This window comes from Scomber japonicus, chromosome 11, assembly GCF_027409825.1.
Source record: "Scomber japonicus isolate fScoJap1 chromosome 11, fScoJap1.pri, whole genome shotgun sequence".
NCBI classification, from domain to species: domain Eukaryota; kingdom Metazoa; phylum Chordata; class Actinopteri; order Scombriformes; family Scombridae; genus Scomber; species Scomber japonicus.
This window is the reverse complement of record NC_070588.1, coordinates 24,078,846-24,105,493: the sequence shown is the minus strand read 5'-3', so window position 1 is coordinate 24,105,493 and position 26,648 is coordinate 24,078,846. Positions and strand designations below refer to the sequence as shown.

The 26,648-nt window shown below is 39.8% G+C and overlaps 2 protein-coding genes across 3 annotated transcripts; one reads left to right on the top strand and one right to left on the bottom strand.

Moving 5' to 3' along the window:
- Positions 1–201: 201 nt before the first annotated feature.
- Positions 202–6,047, top strand: slc35a5 (solute carrier family 35 member A5). Its single transcript, XM_053329290.1, has 10 exons — positions 202–270; positions 1,116–1,275; positions 1,409–1,507; positions 1,599–1,732; positions 2,027–2,094; positions 2,499–2,687; positions 3,203–3,403; positions 3,505–3,632; positions 4,733–5,001; positions 5,909–6,047. The coding sequence occupies exons 2-10, from the start codon at positions 1,149–1,151 to the stop codon at positions 5,975–5,977; spliced, it is 1,284 nt and encodes a 427-aa protein (XP_053185265.1). The 5' UTR covers positions 202–270; positions 1,116–1,148; the 3' UTR covers positions 5,978–6,047.
- Positions 6,048–7,172: 1,125 nt separating this feature from the next.
- ccdc80 (coiled-coil domain containing 80) lies at positions 7,173–25,539 on the bottom strand. Of its 2 annotated transcripts, none has more exons than XM_053329279.1 (10): positions 23,951–25,539; positions 23,646–23,843; positions 22,098–22,573; positions 21,535–21,882; positions 20,271–20,427; positions 17,260–17,396; positions 15,581–15,732; positions 14,727–14,830; positions 9,071–9,154; positions 7,173–8,444 (listed from the first exon to the last, which is right to left on the bottom strand). In XM_053329279.1, exons 1-10 carry the CDS (start codon positions 24,636–24,638, stop codon positions 8,122–8,124), a joined length of 2,667 nt encoding a protein of 888 aa, XP_053185254.1. In that variant the 5' UTR covers positions 24,639–25,539; the 3' UTR covers positions 7,173–8,121. The 2 variants fall into 2 exon arrangements, with proteins under 2 accessions (XP_053185254.1, XP_053185255.1); XM_053329280.1 differs by having other exon boundaries at positions 22,098–22,570.
- Between the last annotated feature and the right edge of the window lie 1,109 nt (positions 25,540–26,648).

Here is a 26,648-nt window from a genome sequence, read left to right as displayed (position 1 = left end):
TTATTGATTTATAACCTATTGTATTTTTTAACCACTAAAACACAAGTTGACCAAACACAATTAGTATACCATTAGTAAGTTTAAAAGAAAAACTATATTAACGCCACATACAGTCTGTTATAACACACAGGACGGACACATTACAATAGATACAGAGTGACGTCAAAACGGGGGGGCACCTGTGACAGTGCGCCTGCGCAGATAACCAGGAAGGGCTGATATAGTCCATACGATGCTTCAATCATGTTTTGGTTAAGAGAAACATAACAAGTAAGTCTCATTAAGATTAATACATTTTCTAATCTTTTTTCCGGCGGTACCTTTAGTAGTAAATGTCTGAATATTTAAAAGAGCACGTAAGTTGTTTTATTCGGGGGTTTTATTTGCAGAAACATGACGCCACTGGTGTTGCAGGTGAGGCTAGCTCGGAGCTAATCGACTTTGTTGCTCATTTGGTTCATTAACGTTAATTCACTTTTCTTTTAATATAATAGTAACCCAGCACATAGCCACAGCTTGAATAGGTTGTGAAAGTAATTCGTTACTTTTCTTTATTGATAGAGAAGAACTGTCAGTCTCTGGGAGCTTTAATGTTTTCCATGTTTGTATCCGTGTGATTATGGCAATTGAGTTTCCAATTATGAGGCCAAATAAACAGGTTTATGATCTGTTAATATGCAATGATCGGCTTTAAAGGAAGTATCAGCTGTTGAAACCTCATGACTGAGACTGTCATGAGATATTGACTGCTCCTGATGAGCTTGTTTCTGAGAGAGGAAAAAAGGGGAACGTTCACTCAACAATGAAAATCCTATTATTAAATGTCCATCTCATTCCTCTACAGCTTATACAGTATAATCCAGGTTATTTTGTAGCCACATTACCATGCACTGTTGTGTTCAAAGCCCCATTTTTGCCTCACTTAACACTACTTTCTAATATGATTGAGTGCAAATTTTAATGGAGGAAAATCTTAGTATTGTTAAGTAGACACAGACTGATTTCACAGTTTCAACCGAAATTCAAGTTGCTTTAGATATTGAGCACCAGTCTGATACCAGCAATATTGTTCCAACAGGCTGTGTGTGTGTGTCTGTGTTTGTAATTTGTTCCAGCAGGTTTGACTGCATCCACTTCCAGTCGCAGTCATGGTGTGCTGCCATTCCTGCCCCAGGCTGTGCTCCCGCTCATCGGCCTACACTCTGGCTCTGGGCCTGGGCTTTGTAACTTTGGGGACCAGTCGTATCCTGCTGCTCAAATTCTCTGCCAATGCTGGTGACTGACAATACAACAGATATTACTTTTTATGTTTACCACAGAGAGATGAAAAGATTTGATGTTGTATGGTTTTAATGTTTTTCACTGAAGCGTTATTGACTGTGTCTCTTTGTTTGCTGCCAACCTACAGACAACAAGTATGACTTCCTGCCTGCATCTGTCAACCTACTTGCCGAGCTTCTCAAACTGCTCTTCTGTCTGGTTATGTCATTCAGGATCATAGTCCGAGGTAAATGTTGAATTTGCAGCTGGCTGTCTCGCTGTGTTTGCGCATTTGACAGTAATGTATGTTTATTCACTCTTTTTGTTTGTTTCTACAGAGGGACGATCATGCAGAGACCTGGGGTGCTCCTCCACCACTTCCCTGCTCACTTCCCTGAAGTGGGCTGTCCCTGCTTTCCTCTACTTTATCGACAACCTCATCATCTTCTATGTCATGACCTACTTGCAGCCTGTTAGTTAATAATTAATTATATTGTACACCTTCTATCATAGGGATATATGTTGTGTGTTAACTTTGCATTTAGGCCTCTGAGGGAACTTCTGTTGCATTGATTTATCGTTATTCAACATGCTGGTTACTACAAAGAAAGAAAGAGAAAAACATGTCTAAATCTATTTTTTCCTTCATTTTACCAGTCTTTTCAAATTTCACTGCCCAAAGACTCTGTGTTTAATGCAGTTATTATGTTCTGCTATCACTCTGCTGTTTTATCTCTAAGCCCTCTTTCCTCCGTCTTGTCCCCAGGCCATGGCAGTGCTGTTCTCCAACTTTGTCATCCTGACCACAGCTGTACTCTTCAGAATTGTTCTGAAGTAAGCGACTCGTTCAACAGCTCTGTAGTGTTCTGTTCTTCAACACGATAGCGTGTATGTTTTCATGACCATGATAGCAGATGATAGGGCATATGTTGATACTGTTTATCTTATTTGTTATGTCCACACTGTTGCTTTTCCATCACCATTTGCTTTATGTGAATTGATTAGATGAAAAGTTTGACACTTATTTAGGTGCTTCACAAAAGCAAAATCCCACTAAAGTTAAGTAAAATACTCAAAGCACTTATTATTAACGCTTTATTTCCAATTCAAATGAGATTCTTCATCATTAGATTCACATAAAACATAGAATTCAACTTATTGACACTTTTGGAAAATTTGAGATTTCCATTTCAACCTCAGATAAAAATCTTTATGTTTTTCTTCCCCTCATTCTTCAGGAGGCGCTTGTCTTGGGTTCAGTGGGCAGCATTAGTTATCCTCTTCCTGTCCATCGTTTCCTTGACGACAGGATCAGGGGGTAGCCAACACTCCATAGCTGTGCCAGGTCTCCACTCTAACCCCCTCTCCACCCCCTCCAACTCCTGCCTGTTGTACACACAGCTCCTGGAGCAGATGAGGAACAGCAGGTAACATGATGATGAACACAGGAATACATTAGTTCGTAGTTAATTTGTTAGTTAGTAAAGAATCCTTAACCAAAATGAATATGAATATTTTCACTATCTATTAATTGACTGGTGTATAAAACATCACTAATGTAATAATAAAATAGTTTCTGCTTCTTGTCACATTTGATAGTAAATCCATCTTTGAATTTAGGACTGTCACGTGTCACGTGTGAATATTTAAAACTATATTATGATTTAATTGAGCAAAAACTAATCAATTGATATAGAAAATAATTTGAAGGTTCATAGATGGAAATAATCATTAGTTCATAGATGGAAATAATCATTAGATTATTAGATCACTGGAAACCTATAAAGAAACATTCTGCTGAAGTTGCAGTTCTCACCTAAGGCTGATAGCAACCGCACATTACACACAGCGTAGCCATCTGAAAACAGCCATTCCTTTCTTGTTAATCAGGTTTGTTGTATTATTTACTTTTGTTCATATAGAATGTTTGCTCCCTACTTAGCGCCAGTGAATCGTGGGTGTCGTCTCTACCCGGGCAGGCGTGGAGGAACACGGTAGTACAGAAGCTTCGATCTCTGGGTGTGGGTCACATCCTGCTCTTCCTTCAGTGCTTCATATCGGCCATGGCTAACATCTACAATGAGAAGATCCTCAAAGAAGGAGACCAACTCACTGAGAGTATCTTCATTCAGAACAGTAAACTGTGAGCAGCTGCTTGATCATGAAATAAATAATAAGACAGACACAGCATGAATTTGCAGTCTCCCCTTCTAATCTGGGTTCCTTTGCTCCATGGTGCTGTAGGTATGGCTTTGGTGTGATATTTAATAGTCTGACGCTTGGGCTTGGAAGCGAGGCACGAGGCCTCACCGTCCACTGTGGCATCCTCCACGGACATAACGTCTACTCCCTGGGTCTGGTGCTGGTCACTGGTGAGTTAACAGTTCCTAATGTTTTCCTAAAGGGCTGATTTGTTTTCATACTTGATCCTTCTATTGTTCAGTCTTAGCATCTGAAACTACCTACTGAGGGTTAGAGAAAGATCATGATCATGGTTTTGGATAAAGAATGATCACATACATAGTAACAAGAAACCAACCTGGACTGTCTTTCCACCCAAACCTCCTGCCCGAGACCTTTTCCAATGATATAACAGTGATATATAGGCTAATACATATATAGATACATTAATATCAGCATATACATATGCCATCTGAACAAAAAATACACCAAATATGCCAAAAATAACAATAAAACTGAAGAAAACTCCTGCACACTGTCTTGCTTACTGCTGGAATATTTATTAGTTTACAACTTTTTAGTGTGCCCCACCTTTGTCAGGTATATGGGCAAGAATAATAACATTTTCATATATATACATACATAGAAGCTGCCTTGATCATCTCATCAGATGACCACAGAAATCAGTCAAACTGATGAGCGGAGCATGACAAACATTACCATCTAGGCTATTAAGTTAAGAAAACGGACTGTAGCAAAGACTAGAAAATGAAAGAAATATAATAAAGAATCATACCTCTCATAATGTTATTCCACATCAAATATTATCCATCCATATTGCCCCACACTATCCAAAGATCATGAATAGAAAATGACAACATGTAAATTAAGTTCAAAAGTACAAAAGATTTGTAAGATTTGAATAATTGGCATGAAACATTCCAGCAGGAAGTGAGGCAGCGTGTGGGAGTCTTGCTATCCTCCGATGCACCTGTCACATATAGAAGTGTGCAGACTGCAGAGAGATTTAAAAATAAAAAATTAACAATTCAAAAAGAGTTTCTGCATCATGTACTTTGTCTTCCTTAGAGATGAGATTATTTTCCAGCTGTAAAATGTCCAGCTTGTTTATATCTTAGTCATAATTCTTGTAAAAACGTAAAGGATTTGTATCAAGAATGCTGACAGTATGTTTTCTGTTTATATGATGAGGACAGCCTTATAATAGCTGCAGTGTATATACAGTATACATTTGAAGAACTCACACTCTTTCTTCTGTGTCTCTCCATAGCTGCTCTTGGATTATCTGTGGCCTTCATTTTAAAATTCAGAGACAACATGTTTCATGTGCTGACGGGCCAGATCACCACTGTTCTGGTTACCACCCTCTCCCTCTTCCTCTTCGACTTCCACCCCTCCCTGGACTTCTTCCTCCAGGCTCCAATGGTCCTGCTCGCCATCTTTATCTACAACGCCAGCCGGCCAAAGGACCTGGAATACAGCCTTCAGCAGGAAAAACTGCGAGTCATCAACGGAGAGGTGTTCGAGAGGTCCAGAGGGGTGAGGGAGCACACCACAAAAACCTCAAATCTTAACTAGTCGCGTACACAAACACACACACTCCTTTTCCAACACTGCGTCACTCAGCTAACCCCATGTAAAGCCCCTTCCTGTCCTCCCACACACATACCAAGTAGGAAACTTGGCTCTCATTTCTCTGTAATGTAATTTCTTCAATGGGGAGAGAAACCTGATTCCCTGCTATGAAAACAACATTCATGCTCATGCTGGGACCTTACCTCATGTAATTTCATTTAGTCAATGTAGTCTATTGGATTTTGAAAGAGGAAGCAATTAAACTAAATGATTCTCTATGGGGAATTATGAGGACACTATTGTGGAGTTAGCAGGACTTTGTGCTAGTTTTCAGTGCTATGGCCTAGAACACAGCAGTAGTCGAGGGGAAATTCTCTGTTGTAGGTGAAGTTTTCAGATCTTCGTTTCAAGTTTCAAGTTTATTTGTCATTTACATATTTGCACATGAAAATGAAATTTGTACTCAGGTCCAGCAGCGTACAATACAATGAGTCTAAAAATAAGCTATTATAAATAAATCACAGACTCAGGCTAAAAAAATATCTAAATAAAACAACACTAATATATAAGAAATAGCAAATAACCAATGCAGTAGATTAAAAAACAGAGCTATAAAAACAGAGCAGCATGTTATATGAAGTATTAAGGCAAGGCAGGAGGAGGATGAAAGTGCATTCAGTGATGTATGGAGTTCATCAGTCTGACAGCCCTTTTTAATAAAAACATGTCACTATTTAACAGCTGCTGCTCTGATATGCAAGGTATTTCCCTCACTATGCCCCCCCCCCTCCTCCCCAGGTATTATTGTAAGAAGCACCCTTTTCCACTGGATTCCACCAATGTATTTTATGTGTTTTCCTTCTTGTTGTAGGATGGCGAAGAGCTGGAGCTCCTTGCAAAGCCCAACACAGACAGTGAATCGGATGAAGAGTCTTTGTAGTGTAGACTTGTGCTTCTACTACAAAACAGAGGATTTTCTTCTTCACTGCTGCTTACTATTAAGCTTCCCAATAGACTTGCACTCCTGGATGCAGGATTGCCAGCACACTCGTTCTGTCAAAGCATTTATTTGAACGATCATCAGCAAGAAAACAGTTATTGATGCTGTTTATGGGTTATGTGATGAACTCTGTCAGGCATGTTTGCACTTTCCTCATGACTGAAAAAAACAACCAAGGCTTTTGTGTATATTTTGAAATGTGCCTGTTTGTACAAAAAAGTTCTGTCATGTGCTGGGAAATTATTGTATCACGGTATTTGCCGTTCGGGATCATTAAGGGCTTCAGTTTATTTCCTCTTATGATTAATGTTACACGTGCAGCTGTTTGACTGTTGGAACGTGGTTGGAAGTTTAATGATTAGCAGCCACATTTCAGCCAATTTAATGACTATCATGCAATACACTCTTTTAATTGTTGTTGGTACTGTGTAAAAGAAGTGGTGATTCAACTCTTTGGTCATCTTTGAGACTACTTTTAAACAATTACAACTTCAGCATACATTACCAGAAATTTAAGTGTTGACTCTGTTTTTGCTCACAGGATTTTTTTTCCTTCCATTTTCTTTTTTTCTTACACCTGAACCAGAACCAGAACTATAAGTATAGACATAGACAAGGCCACTTTAGTGTGACTGTCTGAAAGCACAACAAACTGGCTGTCGGTTTCCTTACTTGGCCTTAAATGTATGCTTTTTGTCATATGGTATTACAACTGTGAAATAAGATGGGATATACAGTATTTGTCTGTTTTTTTTGTGCCATAAAATGTTAACATGTATGAATGCTAAAAGTTGCTCTGAAATAAACTGCAATTAAACTGGTTTAATTTTGTCCAAATAAAATTATAATAATATATTGTAATATTTTATATCACATGAAACAATAGCATTAGGAGAGGAGGCTGAACTGTGAAGGGGGAAATGGACTACAGATGTGATTAAAGGTACAATAATGTTGGGAAACATGAGAGAACACAGAAGGGGAGAAAAAAAGAATGGTTGAGGGATGACAACTGAACATGTTAAATAAAATATAAATATCTAAGGGTAGCTACATCATTGCATCAAATGAAAAATTTCTAGATTTCATGTGCATTATTTTATGCCCATTTGAACTGAATTTGAGAACTGGAGGCACATTAAGGTCAGTGGATTTCACCAATGCTTGACTGCACATTTCCTTGTAAAAATGGACCTGCTGACGAGTGAATGAGGTTGAAGAGGTTAAAAGTAAAAACCATTCATGTTTTATTTTTATCATAGTACAACCCATATGCTTAGTAATACACAAAAGAGTGGTCATTATTAAATGGTCACTGAAATGTGAGCAAAGTATTTCCATTTATTATCTTATTTGGCCACTAGGAGGCAATAGTGCTCAAATAATTCTTAGAGTAGGTTTACAGTCAAACTGTTTGCGAGTTTTGAAAGCAACTCAAAGACAAATACTGGTATTAAACAAATGTTTATTTGTCATATAGCACAATAGAGTATAAATAAGACACTTTACAAAAGAGCAATAATGTGACAGCTTCTTCTCATAAAATAATCGATAACTGTACCTGAAATGCAACAGATGTCCAATAAATACATATATGTCTTATTTTAGCCCATTATCTACAAAAAAAGATCTGTGCTGATAACATGAAGATGAACTGGAAGGCAAGTGAAGGAGACAGATACTATAATGTGCAAAACACTGTTTGTTTGAAGTTTGAACTGCAAAAAACCCAACAAAAACTAAATACACAACTGATCCCTGAACCTCCAGGCTCCTCTACACATTTACTGACTAACCAGCTCTGATTAAAGCCTCTTGCAAATGACCGTTACTTGCAGCATACTATGCTATATATTAAAGAACTGGATAGGTGAAAGCAACAGTTTTGAGGCTTCCACTAAGTGCTACAAAACATTCAAGAACCTCACTTCATCTGAGCCAACTGCCTGGTGGAGAATGGGTAGGAAAGATGAAACAAAGGTTATGGTTCAAAGGAGGAGGACTGATAGCGCCAAGCACCTGCTGCAAGGCAAGAGAAAGGAGTTAGGTTGTGCATCCATGGTTAGCACGCACCCATACACCCATTAGTAGCCATAGCCTTGGTGATAGCCGTCTTGGTAACCGTGTTCATAACCATGTTGATGGTAGCCATAGCCGCCGTACTCATCTTCAGGGCAGCGCATGCCAAGTGACTGCTGGATGGCCATCTCCTGTCTACGTAGCTGCATAGAGTCTACCAGGTCATAGATGATAGCCATGGACCACATGGGTGAAGGGTACCAGGACTTAACGTTGCCGTCTTTCCCAACCAGCAGCATGGAGAAGTACTCTGGGCTGACCTGGAAGTAATTCCTCATGTCCTTCACCAGGCTGGCTGATAGCCCCTCACGCTCCACTGTAGCACTCCCTGAATGGAGGAATGAAGTATTTAAGACAACTTTCACAGCAGAAAAATGCAGCCATGTTTTTCTTTGCAGAATTGTTTGACATTTACTGTACCCCCACTTGCTGAGCTCAAATGCCAAAAGCAGAAAACTAAACAACTTAAGCCCACTGGAAACAGTTCTAATTTTTACAGTCTTGCATAACTCCTGTGTCTTTTTTCTCCAAATAAAGTTTGATGAAGAGTCCCCTGTCAAAGCAGCACACATGGTTATGCAGCTGTAACGGTGTGTGGAGACTGTGCCTGTTAGTAATTCAACTTTGAGGTTCCTATGGGGACATGGTGGAATAGTACCTGGACCTTAGAACTCAGATTCTCTGTACCATATGGTGGAATAATGCTCGATACAGAAACACTGGCTTGTGCAGGGCAATTTCTGGATTGATTAGGATTCTGGTTTTGGGTAATCTGGTGTAAGATTTTTGGCTTTTAGTTCATGGGGGAAAAAGTGCTTTGAAAGGAAAGTAAACTGTAGGCATGGTTATGGCAGCTAGATAAAGATATACTAGTATATGTGTGTGTCAAGGTATGTTTGCTACACACATGACTGAAAACAGTCATATACATAATTTTATATAAGAAGTTCTTACCATTGATAGGATAGAGTTCCAACACTCCGCCCATATCCGCTATCTCCGTACCGACCAACTTCAGAATGGCGATGTGCCTCAGACCTATGTCACCATGGCAACAGAAACCAGAATTATAACACACATCAGAGTAGAGGAAATATACCAGAAAAAGTCAGATTTCAAACAACATTGCCATATTTGCAACATGCTGACCAACTGTTTCTTATCCATTAGTCCCTCTGCTTAGACTGATTCCTCTGTGGCTGTTGATCATTGGAACCATCACAAGCAGTGGTTTTTAGATAAAGGGAGAATGTGGTGGTCCGGTGAGCGCGGCCAAAAAGCTGTTTCCTCTGAAGCAAGGAAACCCACATTAAACATAGGAGAATGTTGGCTTTACTTGGTGAAAGCCAAGTGCTGGCTACAAGGATCAAACCTCTCAGGCCTTCAGCCCAGTCAGCAGGACAGGCCTTTTCTAGGACAGGGAGGGAGGGAACAACCCTGAGTGCCAACCCAGCCAAGAGCAACACATGAAGGGGAAAAAGATCCTCAGAGACTTGGTCTAGGTTTGCTGATAAGCAAGACATGATTTTTTCCCAGTCACCTGACTCACTCATATGATAAACAGATGTTATGTTACTGTATACCTACTGTGTAAGCTATAATAAAAGGCTTTGTAAATGGTTGATTAGTAATTTCCTAATGCTTTATAGCTCAGTAATAAACCATGAATAATGACATTGAATTGTTGATATTCTGAGACTAAATGCAAATTTGATGGTTTGTACTAAAAAAACAAGAAAGATAAACCCATGAACTTAAAGTTCAGTAAAGATAAAAAAAATAGGTTAGGTAAGAGGAGGCTAAACACAAAAAAGTCAAAGGGATTCTTTTACAACTTTGCAACCTCAAAGTTCCCTAACCATTAATAAACCTTTCAGTTACAACTTCCTCTTTAAATTTTCCAGCCGGCAGTCATATTTTGCACCAATAAAAGTCTTGAATTTAGTGTAATCTGTGGTCATTTCTTTTTGAACTGTAGTCAGTACAAGAGTCAAAGTCATAAACGTGACAAATACATCTGTGTTCCTGACTATAGTAAGCATAATGAGAAAGAAACTCTGGGAAAAGAACTCACAAGACTGGAACATGAGGTTCAAGTAGGGGAGTGGCTCTTGATGACAGCATTTATTTGGTTTTACAAAGAGGGGGGCGTTCACCGTGGGCTATTTAAAGTTTACATTTATCTTACATAAATATGTCAGACACAGGTTGCTGAGATTGGTAAGTTTAGATAAAATTCTCTTTTTTAAATATATACAGTAATAATATTTAAATAACTATGGAAAAGCTGGCTAACTGGCAGGCCAAAATGGGCTGTTGTCGGCGAGGCAAAAAGGGCTTGTTAGCCCCAGACAGAAGAGAAAAATCTCTTGCCAGTTCTGTCATCTGGGATCTCTCTGCACACACGTGCACACAAACACACACACACGTGCACACAAACACACACATGCATACACACACACGCAGTATGCACAAACATAGACATGTGCTGATAATATCTGGAGGCATGCAGCAAACTGACACATCCCTTGTAATCAACTTCTCCATGTGATTAATATATTCAGAAGTGGTCTGACTAATACTTTGGCAGACAGTGTCAGGACACATGCTTGGGTACATTTAAGGTCACCATGAAACAATCTGTATTTAGTTGAAAAGTACAAAGGAGAATGACTGGGAAGATTAAAGAGATTGATTTTGCTCACACTTTACTGTATTCAAGACATTTTCATACCACTTAACATCCATTCTACTAACCCGAAATAATATAACACAAAGAGGAATCAATCTATGGTCACTTAATGAAGGATTTTATGCTTCCTCCTTCAGGTAGGTCTTTCTAAGGAAGAGAAGCTTTTTGTTGTTGTTGTTGTTTGTTTGTTTGTTTGTTCCTGGCTGCAGTAACAGGAAATTGTTTGGAGCACAGAGGGAGTAGTCAGCATGAGCAGACAGAGCCGCTCTGGCTGAGCACACACAGAAAGGAAAGAAAAGAGAAGCAGAAAAGTCCTCGGGTCCTCATACAACTGGCCATGTTGATAGAATTACCACTTATCAGCAAAGAGGCCACACAAAATGAAAGGCAATTTAAAAGTTAAAAGATTTGAATTTAAATAAATGTGTGTTAAGTCACTACCTATCACCCAAATGAGAACACAATAGTGATTGAGACTATGGCCTACAGATAAAACCTCTTGCATTTGCAATATTACATACGTTTATTATTATGTGTTATTATTATTATGAACTGTGTATTTGTGATGTGCATTCAAATCACAAGTGGCATAGTTAGTGACACACCACCGGGGAAGGTAGGTAGGACCTAATGCAACAGATTCACTCTTCAATACGCTCAGTCTAGTGTGACCTTCAAGATTGCCACTTTAAAAGACACCAACATTGTCAAACGTGGCTGTGGTGGTATATAGCAATGTACACAGTTTCACTTTTATTGGTAGATCATCCAAATACAAGGCAAGAGATGGCAATTTAATTCGTGCACAAAATATTGTATTGTTATGCTTATAGTATTTAATAATTCTCCTATTATTCAGTTTTACCTATGAGGTTAAAAGTTTTGAAAAAAGTGAAGCCAAGTGCTGTTGAGTTTTTCACAGTCACTATAATCAATAATTTTATATGAACAATGGATCACATGACTCCATGCATGTTCAACAGGGCCTGTACTGATCAACCAACAGAGCATAATCACTTGATTCTACCTGGCCAAAACTTCAAATGATATTATATGTAAAAATAATCCCTTTAAGCTCAGGTGTTAAGACTGCTCTGAATATTAAGTTTCCACTGGTTTTTTCTACTTTCTAGACAAGCTGACGTCGGCTCGTGACTGATTTCTTTACATGGTCATCTGCTCCAGGCACAGTGCACCCACAAGTGTTGCAGTTCACTGCTATGCTCCACTAACATTATGGCATGTTTCCATTGTTTTGGGGGTAGTTGTCATGCCAGGAACACTCAAATCAACTGGCATGCTCTGAGTGTTTTCCATTACACAACATGGCAAAGTAAAAGTAAAAAATAGGTAGTTTGCCTGTTGGAGGTGTGCCGGTCATCTGCAGCTCTACATCAAACATCATCATCACTGTGGCTGTTTCTGCTTGTACTGTTTTTCCCTGAATTACACCTAACTGATCTGATCTCCATATGTTGTTGTGCCAACAAGTTTTTATTGAAGAAGAGCGTGGCTAATAAAGCTTCATTAATCCGGTGATAAACACATTTTTTTTCCTATAAATTCTTCACAATAAAACGTATTTAATCATTTAACAGTCATTTAGTATGGAGCAGTAAAGCAGGAAATAGTGGTTTGCATCAGTTGTAACTTAACACAACTCTGATATGGCTGCTCTTCGGCAGGCCTCCGGACAGCTGGCCAATCAGAACAGAGTGGGCTCATCAGGAGAGGGGGCTTAAGGGCACTGAGAACGATAACTATAACGATAACTATAAATATATAGTTTCAAATATTGTCTTAATTTATATGGATGGTGGAGTCCACACCACAACTATAACAATAACGCTAAATGAGAATGATATTGTTAGGATCACTTTCAGAGAGTTTTTAAGAACTATAAAAACACTGACAGCCAATCAAAATCCTTCCCATGCCTATATATTTATTATACAGCTTTGCTCCTCTCTCACTATGGACTGATGTGCTGTAAATTGGAGCAGGATGACAGCCAGAGGTGATTTCTTTAGATAGGTCCTTATTATTACAAAGATGTTGGAACTTTGTTCTCTATTATAATGTAAAAAAACAAAGTTAGCAGATCTGCAACAATGCGGTTTTACACACCGCGCTTCAACATCTGCTGCAGATCAGTTTGGTCTGTAAATACTGAATCAGCACCGGCCTCTGAACTCTTCTGGTTTTCTTTTTATTTCTCCATACAATGTACAGCTATAGCAGCTCATCAGTAATGACTACTTCACATCGCTGTTTACAAGATATATCGTTCTTAGTGTGGACCATTACATCATTGTCGTTATGGTTATTGTTCTCAGTGTGGACAACCCTTTAAAGAGACAGAAGTTGAGACTGCCTGTTAAGAGAGAGGTTGAACTGAGGGTCTGAATAAAGGGCCAGTATGATAAATAAGGACCTTTTTGGACTGTGGATCTAGTCTAGTGGAGTCTCAGAGTAATAGTGTAGAGCTGAAAAGGAACATAATACGTCCCCTTTAAATCATTGTTTTGACTTTCTAGCTCACATGTTCATTGTTTTGGTTCAGTCTCACCATTGTCATAGTGTCATATTTGGTCACAGCAGCACTAAACAGCAGATAGTACGGCTGTAGTGACAAGTTGTTGAATAGTGAAGCAAAGCAGCCAAAGAGCTAATACTTGCCCTCAGGAACTGGGGGAGGACCAAACAGAGAGTGAATATTGGACAACATTCACCAGGTCTCCTGAAATACATCTCCTAATGAATTCTAATGCTGCTCCATATATGCTGATGTGTAAATAGGCAACAGTTCACTAACAAGTTTGCCATTGATGATAAATTGACATGGAAAGCTCATATAGCAAAAGTGTGTAAGAATATTTTTGTAGTATGTGTTAAATTTATAAAGCAATGAGAATCTTATATTGCTCGCTAATTTTGCCTTATTTAAGTTATTGTGCTGCAGTCTGAGGTAATACATACTCTACCAACATGAATCCTTTATTTTTATTACAGAAAAGAGCAGTGAGAATTATTTATAATGTGGGTTATAGAGGACACACCAACACGTTATTTATTGAATCAAGATTATTGAAACTTGATGATTTGGTTAAACTACAGACCTTCACAGTCATGTTCAGGGCAAGATGTAAAGTATTACCAGAGTTGTTTATTTTTTGTTCTAATAATGAAGATCATCGCAGGCAATTTAATTTTAAGCACCAATTTGCACGAACAACTTTAAAGTAGATGTGTATTTCTGTTGCTGTGGAATTCCTTAAAGATGGATTTAAAGGGTTGCTTGAATATATTTCAGTTTAACAAAATGTTTAAATAAAGAAAAGTTGCATTGTATGAACTAGATAGTTAGGATTTATATTGTGTACAAGTGTTGAGACAGATCATTTATTTCTGATTGTTCTCTTTTTCTTGTGATGTTAATGTTGTATTGAGTAACTGTAATTGGGCAGACCATCTGTTTCTATTGTTTATTTTCTCTTGAGGGAGGGGCAGGTAAAATAAGATTTTCTTCTTCCTGCTCTTTTTCGGTCATGGAATATGATTCAGATGATAGTTGTGTTTTTTTTCTTTGTTGTAGAAAAGAAATAAATAAAAGTTGATCATTTTTATGGATTATTTCTGGTGTGTCAAGTAGTGGAAAGCAAAGAGATGACAGGAAATTAAAGTGATGGGGTGATCACTGTGGTTCATGGTTCACAGTTAGTTTCGGTAGCAACAGTAGCAGTAATGTCATGTCTCAAAACCTTTGCAATTAAAACTGAATGTATGTCTAAAAAAATGTAATTGCAAATGTAATTGTTTTTTTTTGTTTTGTTATTTTGGTGAACTGATCCTATAAAGTGACTTTCCTGACCTGGGGTTAGTTAAAGAGTGACAGAAGGTTTATTTCAGGTAACTCACCCAGGTTGCAGGCCTGGCTGTTCAGGGCGTAGAGCTGCTGCTGATAGGCCCACTCTTCATCATTGGGGGCGGAGATGATGAACAAGCGACGTCTCCAGCGGAACCTGCAATCACAGAACATTTTAGCCTGGATTTAAGTGGCACTTTGGTGCAGCAGTGAAAGCTTGGCACTAAGACAAGAAGTTTGTGCCTGTACGCTAACATATTCCAATGCCATTACTGCCAGAGGGTGACAACCCCCGAATTATGGTCAAAAACCTGCCAGATCTCTACACTGCAGAGCTGAAATTCAGGTCTCCATGGCAACAAAAGACAGCCTGTCTGGTTTAGACATCTCGGGAAAATATGTGACTGCAGGGATTCAGCCTTGAGGAATGGCAGGGGTTTATGTTAACTTTTAATATCTGTTGGACACACACAAAAAGGCTGCCACAATCTGACAAATGCTGTGTATAAACGCTGTGAATTGTGGTTCAGCTGATTATTGAGCAAAGGAGCAGATGTTTGAAGAAAGAGGAAACAGCCTAATGGGACCACCCAATATTTCCTCTGAGAGACACTTAAATAAGACATTATAGTTGTTTGCTATGTATTTATAAGATACACTATAAAGCCAAAATATGTGGACACTGACTACAAGCCACGTTTTATTGGCCAACATCAGTGGATAACCCTACAAATTCCCTTTTGGCTGAATGGGAGCAAATCCCTGCAACCACGTTCCAAAGTTAGGTGGTAAAAACAGAGTAGAGGAAGAGTTGAGGCTATAATAGGAGCATATTAACATTCATAGGTCTAAAATGTGGGTATCCACATACATTTCATGTATTGAAACTATTTAGAAATGACCCTACCTGGAGAGGAAGTTCTCCAACGATCGCGGTTTGTCCTCTTTCTTGCACACAACACCATCTCTCTTCTGCTGCTCCATTTCTCGGATGCGGGAAGAGAAGGTGTCGATGTAGTCGAATACAGCCTTCATGGCGATGGGAACTTCATAGGATTGCTGACAAAAGAACCCGACAAAAACCAGTCACACTATCCCCAAAGGCTGATGTGAAATGTGGTAAAACCACAGAATGAATAAATGTCTGCGGGTACAACCAACACTGAGGATATGAAAATAGAATTCCACTGCTTCAAACAGTGATGAAACTGTTTCCAGTAAAGTGATATTTAGGAACGTGTTTGTAGATGTAGTGTGGCCCTCACCACATCTCAAGCATTCTTGATAATAATTTCTGGGAAGGGGTGCATTCAGGGCACATCGGTTAACCATAATACATCGCATTTAATTTACGAAATGTAAAGCAACCTCAGTATTAACATCTAACACATGCAATAAAATTTATTCCAGCCACATACACGCTCTCACACCTTCCTCAGGGCACACTGAATCTGCTGCACAGCTTGTCCGAACTCTTTCACACCTCTCACCACTGCGCTCTCTCTCATACTCACACCCACATCCTCTGACGCTCACAGACTTCCCTGTCTCTGCCTCTGTCAGCAGAGGGGTGAACACTAGCCTCTTTGATGAATCTATCCAAAAACAACCTGGTGATTTACCCTGGCACGTACACACACAGATACACAAACACACACACACACACACAGCTGTTGGGCAAATGTCATGTTGTGTGAATTAGAACAGTGTTTAAGTGAAGGCAGCATGTCAGCAGTGCAAGGATAGTCCAGGGGCAAAGACTACCTTCAAAGAGAAAGAGGTGAAAGTGTTGGACAGATGTGTGGTGAACCTTTAAATAGAGTGGAGACCAACAGGATGCAGAAAAACAGTTCATAAGAGTGAATTGAATTAGGCAGCACGACAGAAAAAAAGTGTTTTAACCTAAGGCAAAGTGTGATTAAAATGTTCGGATTGTGCACTGTGAAAGTCTTTAAGACGACCTAGAGGCCAAGCTGAACACGCAACCCCTACCCAAATATGGTTGGTCTGGTCTCACGATGACCAAAATGAATTAGGGTCATCTGAGTGCAAATACTTGACATTTCCAGAGTTTATGAATCATTGAGGGTCACCTAAGTATAGGACTGGGCAATATGGACAAAATCAAGTATCACGATATATTTGACCAAATACCTCGATATTGTAGAGATGACTCTTGATGCTTTCACAAAATATTTACACGATGAAATGTTTGATAAATGATCATCGCTAATGTGAATATAATGACAAAGTAGGTAAAAGGTAAATAACAGAACAGCTAAAACAGTCTAGTAAGTTCAGAAAATTACACATTTTTAGAGTAATGAAACATTTAAAAGCAGGAAAAGACAACACTGATGATATATCATGATATTATGATATCCTAAAACTAAGACGATTTCTGGTCTCATATCACGATATCGATAAAATATCAATATATTGCCCAGCCCTAACTGAGTGCTTCTCTAAACTTCCGATCAGCGCTCATTTAGGGTTGCAAGTGACACATCAGTGGTTATAAACAAAGGAGGAGACTTCTAAATGCACAGGTTTTGTTGGCCTTGTTCTAGAAATATGAGCTGTTACCTTAACTCTCATGTCGGTGTCTGTCAGGACCATGTAGAAGTCATCATGTGTCATGCTGAACTCCTTCCTCAGCTCTGTGATCAGATCTTGGTTCACCAGGTCCTCCTGACGAAGACCCTTCATGGGTTTATCATTTTCTAGATAAAAGAACAGACAGTGGTTATATGCCTGATGCCTGAGCATCAAGACAGCTGAATGGTTAATGTGAATACCACAAAACTACAGTGTCCTTGGTTAGACTGTGAGAACCTTTGCTGGATGTCATATCCATCAATCTTTCCTCTCATTTCCTGTTTGCTATTAAATAAAGGTGAAAATTCCCCCAAAAACTAACAAAACATAAAAATGTGAAACTAAAACATTGAACCATATGAGATATCAAACCTTCTGGCATCTCTCTGTCAGACTTTACTTTGTCATCTTGTGCCAAAGAAATTTAAGTGAAAAATGTAAATCTGCCAACACTTATTCTTTGTGAGACTGTCAACTGTAACATCTGACAAATAAAAGAGCTTACATAATTGTAAGCCTGTCGTATAACTGTCAGACTTCTTTATGTTTTTGACAACCGATGTGCAATAGCGATATGTTTTCCTATCAAATAAACCATAGCAACACAAACACAATGTGAGTGTTCAGCTCTCAAACTTTAGGAGTAAATGTGTTTTCCATTGCTGAGCTCAAAACAATGTTCCTTTGAAAAAAGTGTCTGACAAGACACTGAACTGGTGAAGAGCAGAATGGAAACATGCAGAGTGAATCAGGGACAAACCTGACAAAGACCAGCTTTTATTCCCTGAGATCTGGCAGGGTCGGATGCCTTAGAAATTTACTGTAGCTGGCATTTACACTGGCCGAATCAAAAGCCTTTAATCACCACTCCCTCCATGCATGTGTACAGAACACACACACAAACACGCACACACACCACAGAACTGTGTTTTTTGGTGGTTGTTTGACTAACTCCCTGCTGTGTGATGTGTATGAGCAGTCAAATCAGGAAAAGCTCAACACATGTTGGAGACAGCTGATTCAGATATATAACAAACAAACTCTAATAAGTTCCACGGAACACGGTTGACCGGCCAGTCAACTCGAACACTATGAGGTCATCCTAAACTGAGGGAGGGGCAACGCTGAAAGAACCAGTTGTTTGTATACAGTACATGCTCTCTCTCACATGCACACATACATACATGCATACACACACACACACACACACACACGCACACACGCACACACACACACACTGATCCCCTGGCCGGTGAGTGGAACAAAAGAGTAAGCGTCCAGTGGTGGGTGGATAGGGGCGGGTGACGTCACCTCAGAACTTTTTTTCCAGAATTCCGTCTGGATAAAACCTCGTTGTCATGAGAAGTGACAGACTCATAAAGTTTTACGAAATGGGTTTTCTTATCCTGACGTTAACACACATTAACCAAAGCCGAGGGTTTGAGACGGCTATAAAATGTCTCAAAATATAAGGGGGGTTTGCCAAGCACAAATGACACAGCACATCTCATACAGTCGTGGTTTTGTTCCTTTTGAACAAGTAAGTACTTTAATAAAAGGGAGTTTTTCAAGTGATGTCATAGTTGCACTTAGTTCAATGTGTGTGTGTGTGTGTTTATGTGTGTGTGTTTGTGTGTGTGTTTGTGTGTGTGTGTTTGTGTGTATGTGTGTGTGTGTGTGTGTGTGTGTGTGTGTGTGTGTGTATTATATAGTATTTCAAGGCAGACTACTGCTCTTTAACAGCTGCTGAGTTCATCTTATACAGTATGTAGACCAACACTCCTACAGTATCTACACCTGCTCCATCACTAAAACCAGTGTGATGAAAGAGCGATATAAAAAGTTATTAGAGTAATATAAAAATACTGTTACTTTAAGACTGAAAAAACCACAGGATTACATGCCAAATAAATTCTGACCACAGAGGCCAGGATTGTGGGAATCAAAAGTTTAGTATCACCTGCACAGAGTACTATACAATACTGTGGCTTTGGCAGTCGGTGTACAGTACATTCAAAATGATATACTTAGAGCAGAGATCGCTGCTGAAAATATCTAGGTTGACATTGTGCAAGAATGGTCAAAAAAGGACAGGACAGCAGACGTGGCAGGAGACACCTCTCTTGGCCTCCATCTCCATATCGTGAACACTCACATTTTCCCCTAACTTAGTATGAAAAGAAATAGGGGCACATCATGTACTCAAAATTAAAGAAGAATAAAATTTGGGTGAGCAACACTGCAAAAATGTCCTTAAAATCAAAATGTTCCATAAACAAAAAAATTGCAATTGGTATGAGAATATTCCAGTTACACTTATCTGAAGCTTTTTTAAAGGAAGACATAATATTTTTATATAAGACAGATTGCTTTCAGTGAATTACAGGGATTAAATTGAATATTTTAGATTGGAGGAAGATGACAGCAGAGCAGACAACAGAGAAGACAACAGAATATTATTAAGATAAAAACTAAGAAGGAGTAATGTATTTGAAGACCAAAAACAAACACCTTTACCAAATGTAGGATTTCCTAAAAGCTTTCTGGATATTAATTCCCAACAGTCCCAACTATAGTCTAATTTATTATATCTAGTGTATGGCTATGAAAACTCCAAAACCCTGCTATTTTATGGATAGTTAGTGATTATATTAAGACATTTTAACACTGTTTGAGGTTTTTACATTAGTATATGTGTGAGTTTTACAGTCTGAGAACAGGAGAGGAAAGTAAAGCAAAGCCAAACTGCAGCGCATGTCTCCACCTACACTTTCCCTACAAGTCTGGTAAACATCCACTGAGATGAAAAACTATTCAAAGTGGTTTCATGACTCAGCAACTGCAGGCACCAGTGACTGCCCAGTCATGTGTAGGAAGAGTTAACGCTGATGTGTGAGAGAATGACCAATCATCTCCCGCAGAGCCTATTTGGTTTAATTCCTATTGAATGACATGAAAAGTGAAGTCATGTACTGGTGCTGTATATGGGAACTACTTACCCAGTTGGTAGTGGTCAATTTTCATGGTGGAGTTTGTCAGGGAGCCAAAAATAGTGATGATGGAGACTTTTCTGATGGCCATTTCACACACAGACTCCAGGTACTCATCCCTCTGCTGAACATACATACTGTTCTCCTCACTGGGGGATGTAATCAGCTGGAGGAAGAGAAGGGAAGTTACACGCAGTGAGACACACACACACACACACAACCGCACACATACACACATACATAGTACACTGCAGAGGTGGTGTTTACATTAACCTGCAGGCGGAGGATGGGGCATATTTTCCCAGCCTGTCCACAGCACTGCTATGATAAGAATCTATACTGACTGCAAAACAGAGACACACAGTCTGTTAGCACACAGCTGTGCAGCCCGTCAGAAAGCTGGATGGCTGCTCTCCATATTTTATACACTATACATATACTGCATCAATTCAGTGTGATTTTAAAACAACCAAACAACTGGATGATTTGACGTCTCATTGCACAGTGAGGTTTACATAGCTGTTGACCAGTAAATATTAATCAACGATGGATTATTTATCCAGATGTTGAAATTTCTGGCTTTTAAACTAACTTTCCAGTTCTCTGTTTTGGAAAACAAACTCCCCCTCTTTGATTTCTGTTCAACATCTCCAACTGTTCAGTGATGAAGGATGATGGTTTGTCCAAAAACCCCATCTCGAGCCAACAGTTATAGGCGGTTTCATCATTTACAATTAAGAATGAATAAAATGGTTTTACTAGACATCGTGTTGGATCTGTGCTCTAATTATCTTGCTTACTTGCTGTCAGTGGAGACACTAACATCTATTTAGAGCTGAAATCATGAATCTTCAATGAGTTCTATTCTTTGTCTTATGTGATAGTAAACTGAATATCTTTCCATTTTGAAGAGTTGACTGGACAAAACAACTTTTAAGTAATTCTATCGGGCATTTTTAGAATTTATAGAACAAAAGCAATAATTGAATAATTGAAAGAATAACAAGCACATTAAGACATAATGAAAATAATTGCTAGTCTTACTTAATGGTGCAGGAATGGTGCAACAATTATAAATGGCTGACAGAAGGGAATAAATTTAAATAATTGACTGAAAGATGTGTGCACTGGGAGTTGGCTGCAATCTAATAAAGCTATTATAAGCTACTATAGCACTAATATCCCCTCTAGCTAAAGCCTGAAACATGAGATTTGCTAGGTGAGAGGGGGAGTGAGCTTCTTATGAACTGTGAGAATTATGTCATGCTCTCACCAGCAGCCGCCTTCTATTCTCAAAGTAGTCCAGGAAGGAGGCCAGAGATCCCTTCGGAGGGGGCGTTGGCTTCTTAGTGGGCTTTGGGTAGTCCTCTTTCTCAGGGTACTTTGATAACTTCTTTCCATTTTTCTTCAACCCATTCTTCCCCTCCTTCCCGGCCTTTCCAGCTCTTCTCTCTGCTTTCTTAGCTGCCTTGTCGTTCTTTTTCTTCTTTTTGTCATGCTTGTCATGTTTGCCTTTGACCCTCTTGGTGGGACTGATGTCGGTGAAGGTTTCCGTCTCTTCAGGGTCGCTGACTGTTGGCTTGCTGGGCTCATACTTGTCCTCGTACTCATTAGTCATCACCTGCTCAAATAAGGATAAGTTGTTAACTGTTATGTTAATATATTTCTGTTTTCAGTATTGATTAATGTGACATGACACACATTTTTCAAATATTAGTTTTCCCTCCCACTTTTACGATTCACATAAATCTTTCCTGGCAAAAGAGAGCAAGAGGAGTTCACAAACCAAACTCAATCATACACTCATAGCATTTTAGCCAAATTCCACCAACTCACCTTCTCTCCTCCGTTCTTTCTCTTGGTGGGTTTGATCCTCCGTGTGCCAGGTACCAGCTTGCGGCCGTGTGGATCTCTGTTGTCCTTGTTGGTGTGGTTATCTCCAGCAGGGGTGGTTTTGGCTGGGTACCTTTCTCTCTCTCTGCGGTTGTAGTAGTAAGGATCAACAGTGGTTCTGGGGGCTGGCAGCCATAGTGCTGTGGTGTGGGCTCTGGTTGGTGCCTGGGTGGTGGTGGTGGTAGTTGGTCTTCTGGTGGTAGTAGTGGTGATTCGTCTTGTGGTGGGTTTGGGAGTTGTTGTTGTTGCTTTGGTTGTAGTTGTTGTTGCTCTGGTTGTGGTGGTAGTTGTTGTGGGCCGGGTTGTAGTTGTGGTGGTGGGCCGTGTAGTTGTTGTTGTGGTGGTTGTGGCAACTGTGGTCGTTGTTGTGGGCTTTCTAAATATCTTCTTGCCTGGTTTTCTTTCTACTGGTGTGTCTACTGTCCAAACACAAACACAGACAGACCATACATGTCAGTAAAAGTTTCCCCTTGAAAACTTTGCTTTTCTATGAGTAGTTTGACTTTGATATTGTTGTGTATTATAATGTAAAAATTCCAATCACTGTATATTATATTTTTTTAAGCAATACCAATTTACTTAATCAATGTTGATTTGAATAACGCATAATACCTACCACATAAAATATCTTACTTTCTGGTATTGTGTAAGGTTTCTGACCCTGATTTTAAAGGGCCACTACAACCAAATGCCAATTTCTAGCTATGCCAATTACTTGGGGTTGAGCAACATCTGTTTCTGGGAAATCTGCCTCCACTCTAATACAATGGAGGTGAAAGAGATTTCGTTTGTGGAACTCAAAGCATTAAAAATCGAATGATAAATTTCAATATCAAACTGTCTTTCCAAAGCACTGAACTTTGGATAATACACAAAAACACACTGCCAACAATATTCATTGGGAACTATTGTTGGAATTTACAGCATGTTCTGCAGTTTATGCTGAGTAATGGGAAAAAACTACTGTGTCTGAAAAGGAATCTGGTGTAGAATTTTTAAAATGTGATATTTCATTGCCAAAGAAAATTGTGTTCACCTCCATTGAATCGTGGGTGACGAGGTGTATTCATAAAGCTTCCTAGTACAAAACATTGCTCCTAGTGATAAAATTCTAATAATATTTTTAGAATTATTATGTTTCCTCTTACAGTTAAGACTAAATCCTGGTAAAGATCAAATTTATTCACGAAGCATTTTGCCCTCAGGAGAGCTCCTATGGTGTTAGGAGTAGGGAGAAGGACTTTTAAGAGACATAAGAGTTTTTTAAGCAGACGAGAAGATGGCAGAAATGCAAAAAGATGTTCATTACATAAAATAATATTTTTAATTACAATATATCTTAATGTAGACTAAATTCTATGATTAGGCCTATTAACATCACCATCCATTCTATGCCCATTATTGTCTGGCCCCAGACATTTTGCACTAATATTTCTCTATGATCTGCATTGCTATATACCATCAGTCATTAGTATTAATCTTCCTTCTCACCTGTGAGTGTGCCCTCCTCCACTTGGCCTTCAACACCTGCTCCTTTACACTTCTGGAGGAAGCCTTTCTGGCGAAGCTTCTCCAGCTTCCTCATGGGCGACTGGTCAATCACCTCATACATGGCCTCCAGCCTCACAGGGTAGGGGTACCTCTCTTGCACCTGCAGGGTCTTCTTTAGCAGAACCATCCCAAATTTACCTGTAGGTCAACACATCACTGATCAGATAAGGATGTTATCATTGTCAGGTACAGATGTGTCTGTGTCACAGTTATCAGTTCCATCACCTGCAGGAACCACAACTTACCCTTCTCCAGTTTGAGGAAGCTCATGAGTCTGGGGATCAGTGCTGTGTCCAAAGGCTCTTCCATCACTTTGCCCTCTGAGGTGATCCTCCTCACCTTGCCCCCCATCTCTCCCTCCTGGTGAAACATGACAATCTGGTGGACGTGTCGTTCGGCGAGCTCGCAGTACACATCTGGTTTCAATAGAGTCATCATCATCCGGTAATAGCCTTCTGATTCGTGAGGTGCCGAGATCACAAGGACCCGGTTCTTCCCTGCAAAACTCGCCAGCAGGTTAGGTGACCCGGCGCCACCCTGCATCCGGGAGACCCTGGCTCTCGCTCCTGGTGTGCCCTCATCCTGCAGCATGCCCGGCTGACGGGGCATGCCAGTCTGTCCAGACACCATTCTCCTTGGCACCAAACCCTGACCTCCTGCTCTCCTGCCCTGCATAGTCCCTGAAACTGGAGTACCCTCGTCGGCCTGCATATCCCCCTCCTCCGTCTTGGGGCTGTGCACAGAGATTGCCGAACCAAATCCAGGGTGTTTTCGCCCGCCGAGGTGCCCCTTGTCCGCTGCGCCCAGCCGAGGACGCCCCACCCTTGCTCGTCGATGCAGCTGCACCCGCTTGAGGTGAGTCTGTTTGTCGGCATCACCAGTGCAGGTCATCAGATAAATCAAAGTTAAACTGAGTACAAAAGCCCTCCACATTCTGGCGAGAAGTCAGATAAAGTAGACTAAACACTCACCAGGGAATATAAAAAGATCCAGTAGTGGACCAGTGATCCTTACGCGTCTTTAGTGCATTTGAAGTTGTCAATCAATTAATTCCAGATGAAGACAAGTAGGTACAGGACACATAATAGTCTGCCAGTGATTTGTTTCAGAGCATGCCCTCTGCTCACGAAAACCACCACACTGCTCTTTGTTTATGAATAAGACACGAATTTGTCGTGCGTAAACAGTTATACCCAGAATTTCATCTCGGACCACTTCCGTTTTCAAGTATAATCCCAGGAAGATAAAGAGTATATAGCATCTCTGTTACACAAACATCCAAAGTTCTGAAAATAATCCTCAACCCCAGGATAAAATGAATGAAGTCTTTCGGCGAAAAGTTTTGGACCACGTCACATCTCCAAAATAGACGCTTACGCCTTCACTCTAATAAGTTATTTACCTATCCAATTAATCCTCGAGCTTTTTTTCATTTATTTCCAGCACACTGTAAGGAGATCTTCTGAGTGCAAGAAGGAAGAGACTCCGATAAAAAAGCAAGAAATGTGAGCAGTCTGACTCTTAACTGCGCTGGAAACCTGTGCCGAGTCTGTGCAGGAAAACGCGTGCTTCTTCCCAGGTTCTCCTTGGCAAAACGGAGCCGTGGAGGCTTTCCCAGAAATGTCCACACAAACCTCAGCCTCCGGACTCTTGGCGACGCAATGGCAGGACCTGCCCCGGGACTGTCGGTTGCCAGTTCAGCTTGCAACACCCCTTTCAAAATCCCTTTTTGCCAAACTTTCTGTCGTTGCGCTCATATGGTTTTACGATTCACTGAAACACAAACATATTACCTAATTATAAGTAAATTGTTAACACTGCACAATACGGTACATTTCAAAATATGTCAGAAAAGTCGAAACATTTTGCCCCCCTGCTGGCTAGATTACCGGGAAGAGAAATGACCATAATCAGACTCAGTGTCAAGTTCCTCCTTTAAAGCCAATAGAGAAACGCCCCCACGTCTCATGCCTTTGATATTCAAGTGGACCATATTTTCCCCTTCTACCTCCTGAAAGTTGCAGTGCACAGAAACTCTACCTAAACAGACCATTTAAAGGGAAGTACAGTGCTGGTGTATATTTAAACTCAGAGGTTGACCATCCATTTACTGTTTCCCTAACTGTTTATAGTGACAGAAAGCAAAAGTGGATGTAGTCTTCATGCTTATTGCCAAAGTAACATAATTGTAATGACTGTCTTTGCTTTTTTATGGTCGCTCTTTTAGCCCAAATCAGACGTTTTCCCTTTCCTCTAAGAAAGTTTCCCAGTTTAGTTTGTAATTAGGGCCTCGGTAAAGAAAGTCAACCACCAGGCTACATCCACTCTCACTCCAAATGCAAAATACTATACAGTATATTCCACATCTACGGCAGTGAAACTGTTATACATCTATATAAAACTGAATAAAGTTCTCTTCCTATCTCTGTCTGTGCAAAAATATATTATGTAATGCGATGGCCACATGACAGATATTTATGTAACAGTTTCATCACCTGTATTTGTTTTTCTCTTGGTTTTCTCCCAAAGTGCTGTTAGTGTTGAGGTACAATGCTGATCTGAAGCAGCATTTCTTGGCAACCTTTTACAAAATTATGCTAAAAATGATCAAAAGTCTCACAGACAGCTCTCAGTTGTGAATCAGAACCATCATCTTTTAGTTAGAGTTAACCAAATATACTTTAATGAACAAAACAGTCACTGATTGATTGCTATTTGTCCTCTCACCTCCAACAGGACCAAGACGATGTAAGTTGTGTATTCACAAGCAACATGCTGAGACTCAACAAACACTACAAGCTACCAAGCTGTGTGTAGAAAACACTACTCAGTCAGTACCAGTGTTACATGCAGGTTCCCCCGGCCAGTTTAACTGCCACTGAATACTGATATTGTTTTGGTAATGGGAGCAGTGAAAGAGCCGTAAGCATCCTGTGTTCCTCC

Bases quoted from the DNA above. Each gene is read 5' to 3' on its own strand.
- slc35a5 (XM_053329290.1), top strand. From the start codon at position 1,149: ATGGTGTGCTGCCATTCCTGCCCCAGGCTGTGCTCCCGCTCATCGGCC. The intron at 2,095-2,498 runs GTAAGCGACTCG...CTCATTCTTCAG, and splicing joins CTCTTCAGAATTGTTCTGAA to GAGGCGCTTGTCTTGGGTTC. The intron at 3,633-4,732 runs GTGAGTTAACAG...GTCTCTCCATAG, and splicing joins GGGTCTGGTGCTGGTCACTG to CTGCTCTTGGATTATCTGTG.
- ccdc80 (XM_053329279.1), bottom strand. From the start codon at position 24,638: ATGTGGAGGGCTTTTGTACTCAGTTTAACTTTGATTTATCTGATGACC. The intron at 15,733-17,259 runs GTAACAGCTCAT...TTCTTTTGTCAG, and splicing joins ACACCGACATGAGAGTTAAG to CAATCCTATGAAGTTCCCAT. The intron at 8,445-9,070 runs GTAAGAACTTCT...TCCTCCATTCAG, and splicing joins GGAACTCTATCCTATCAATG to GGAGTGCTACAGTGGAGCGT.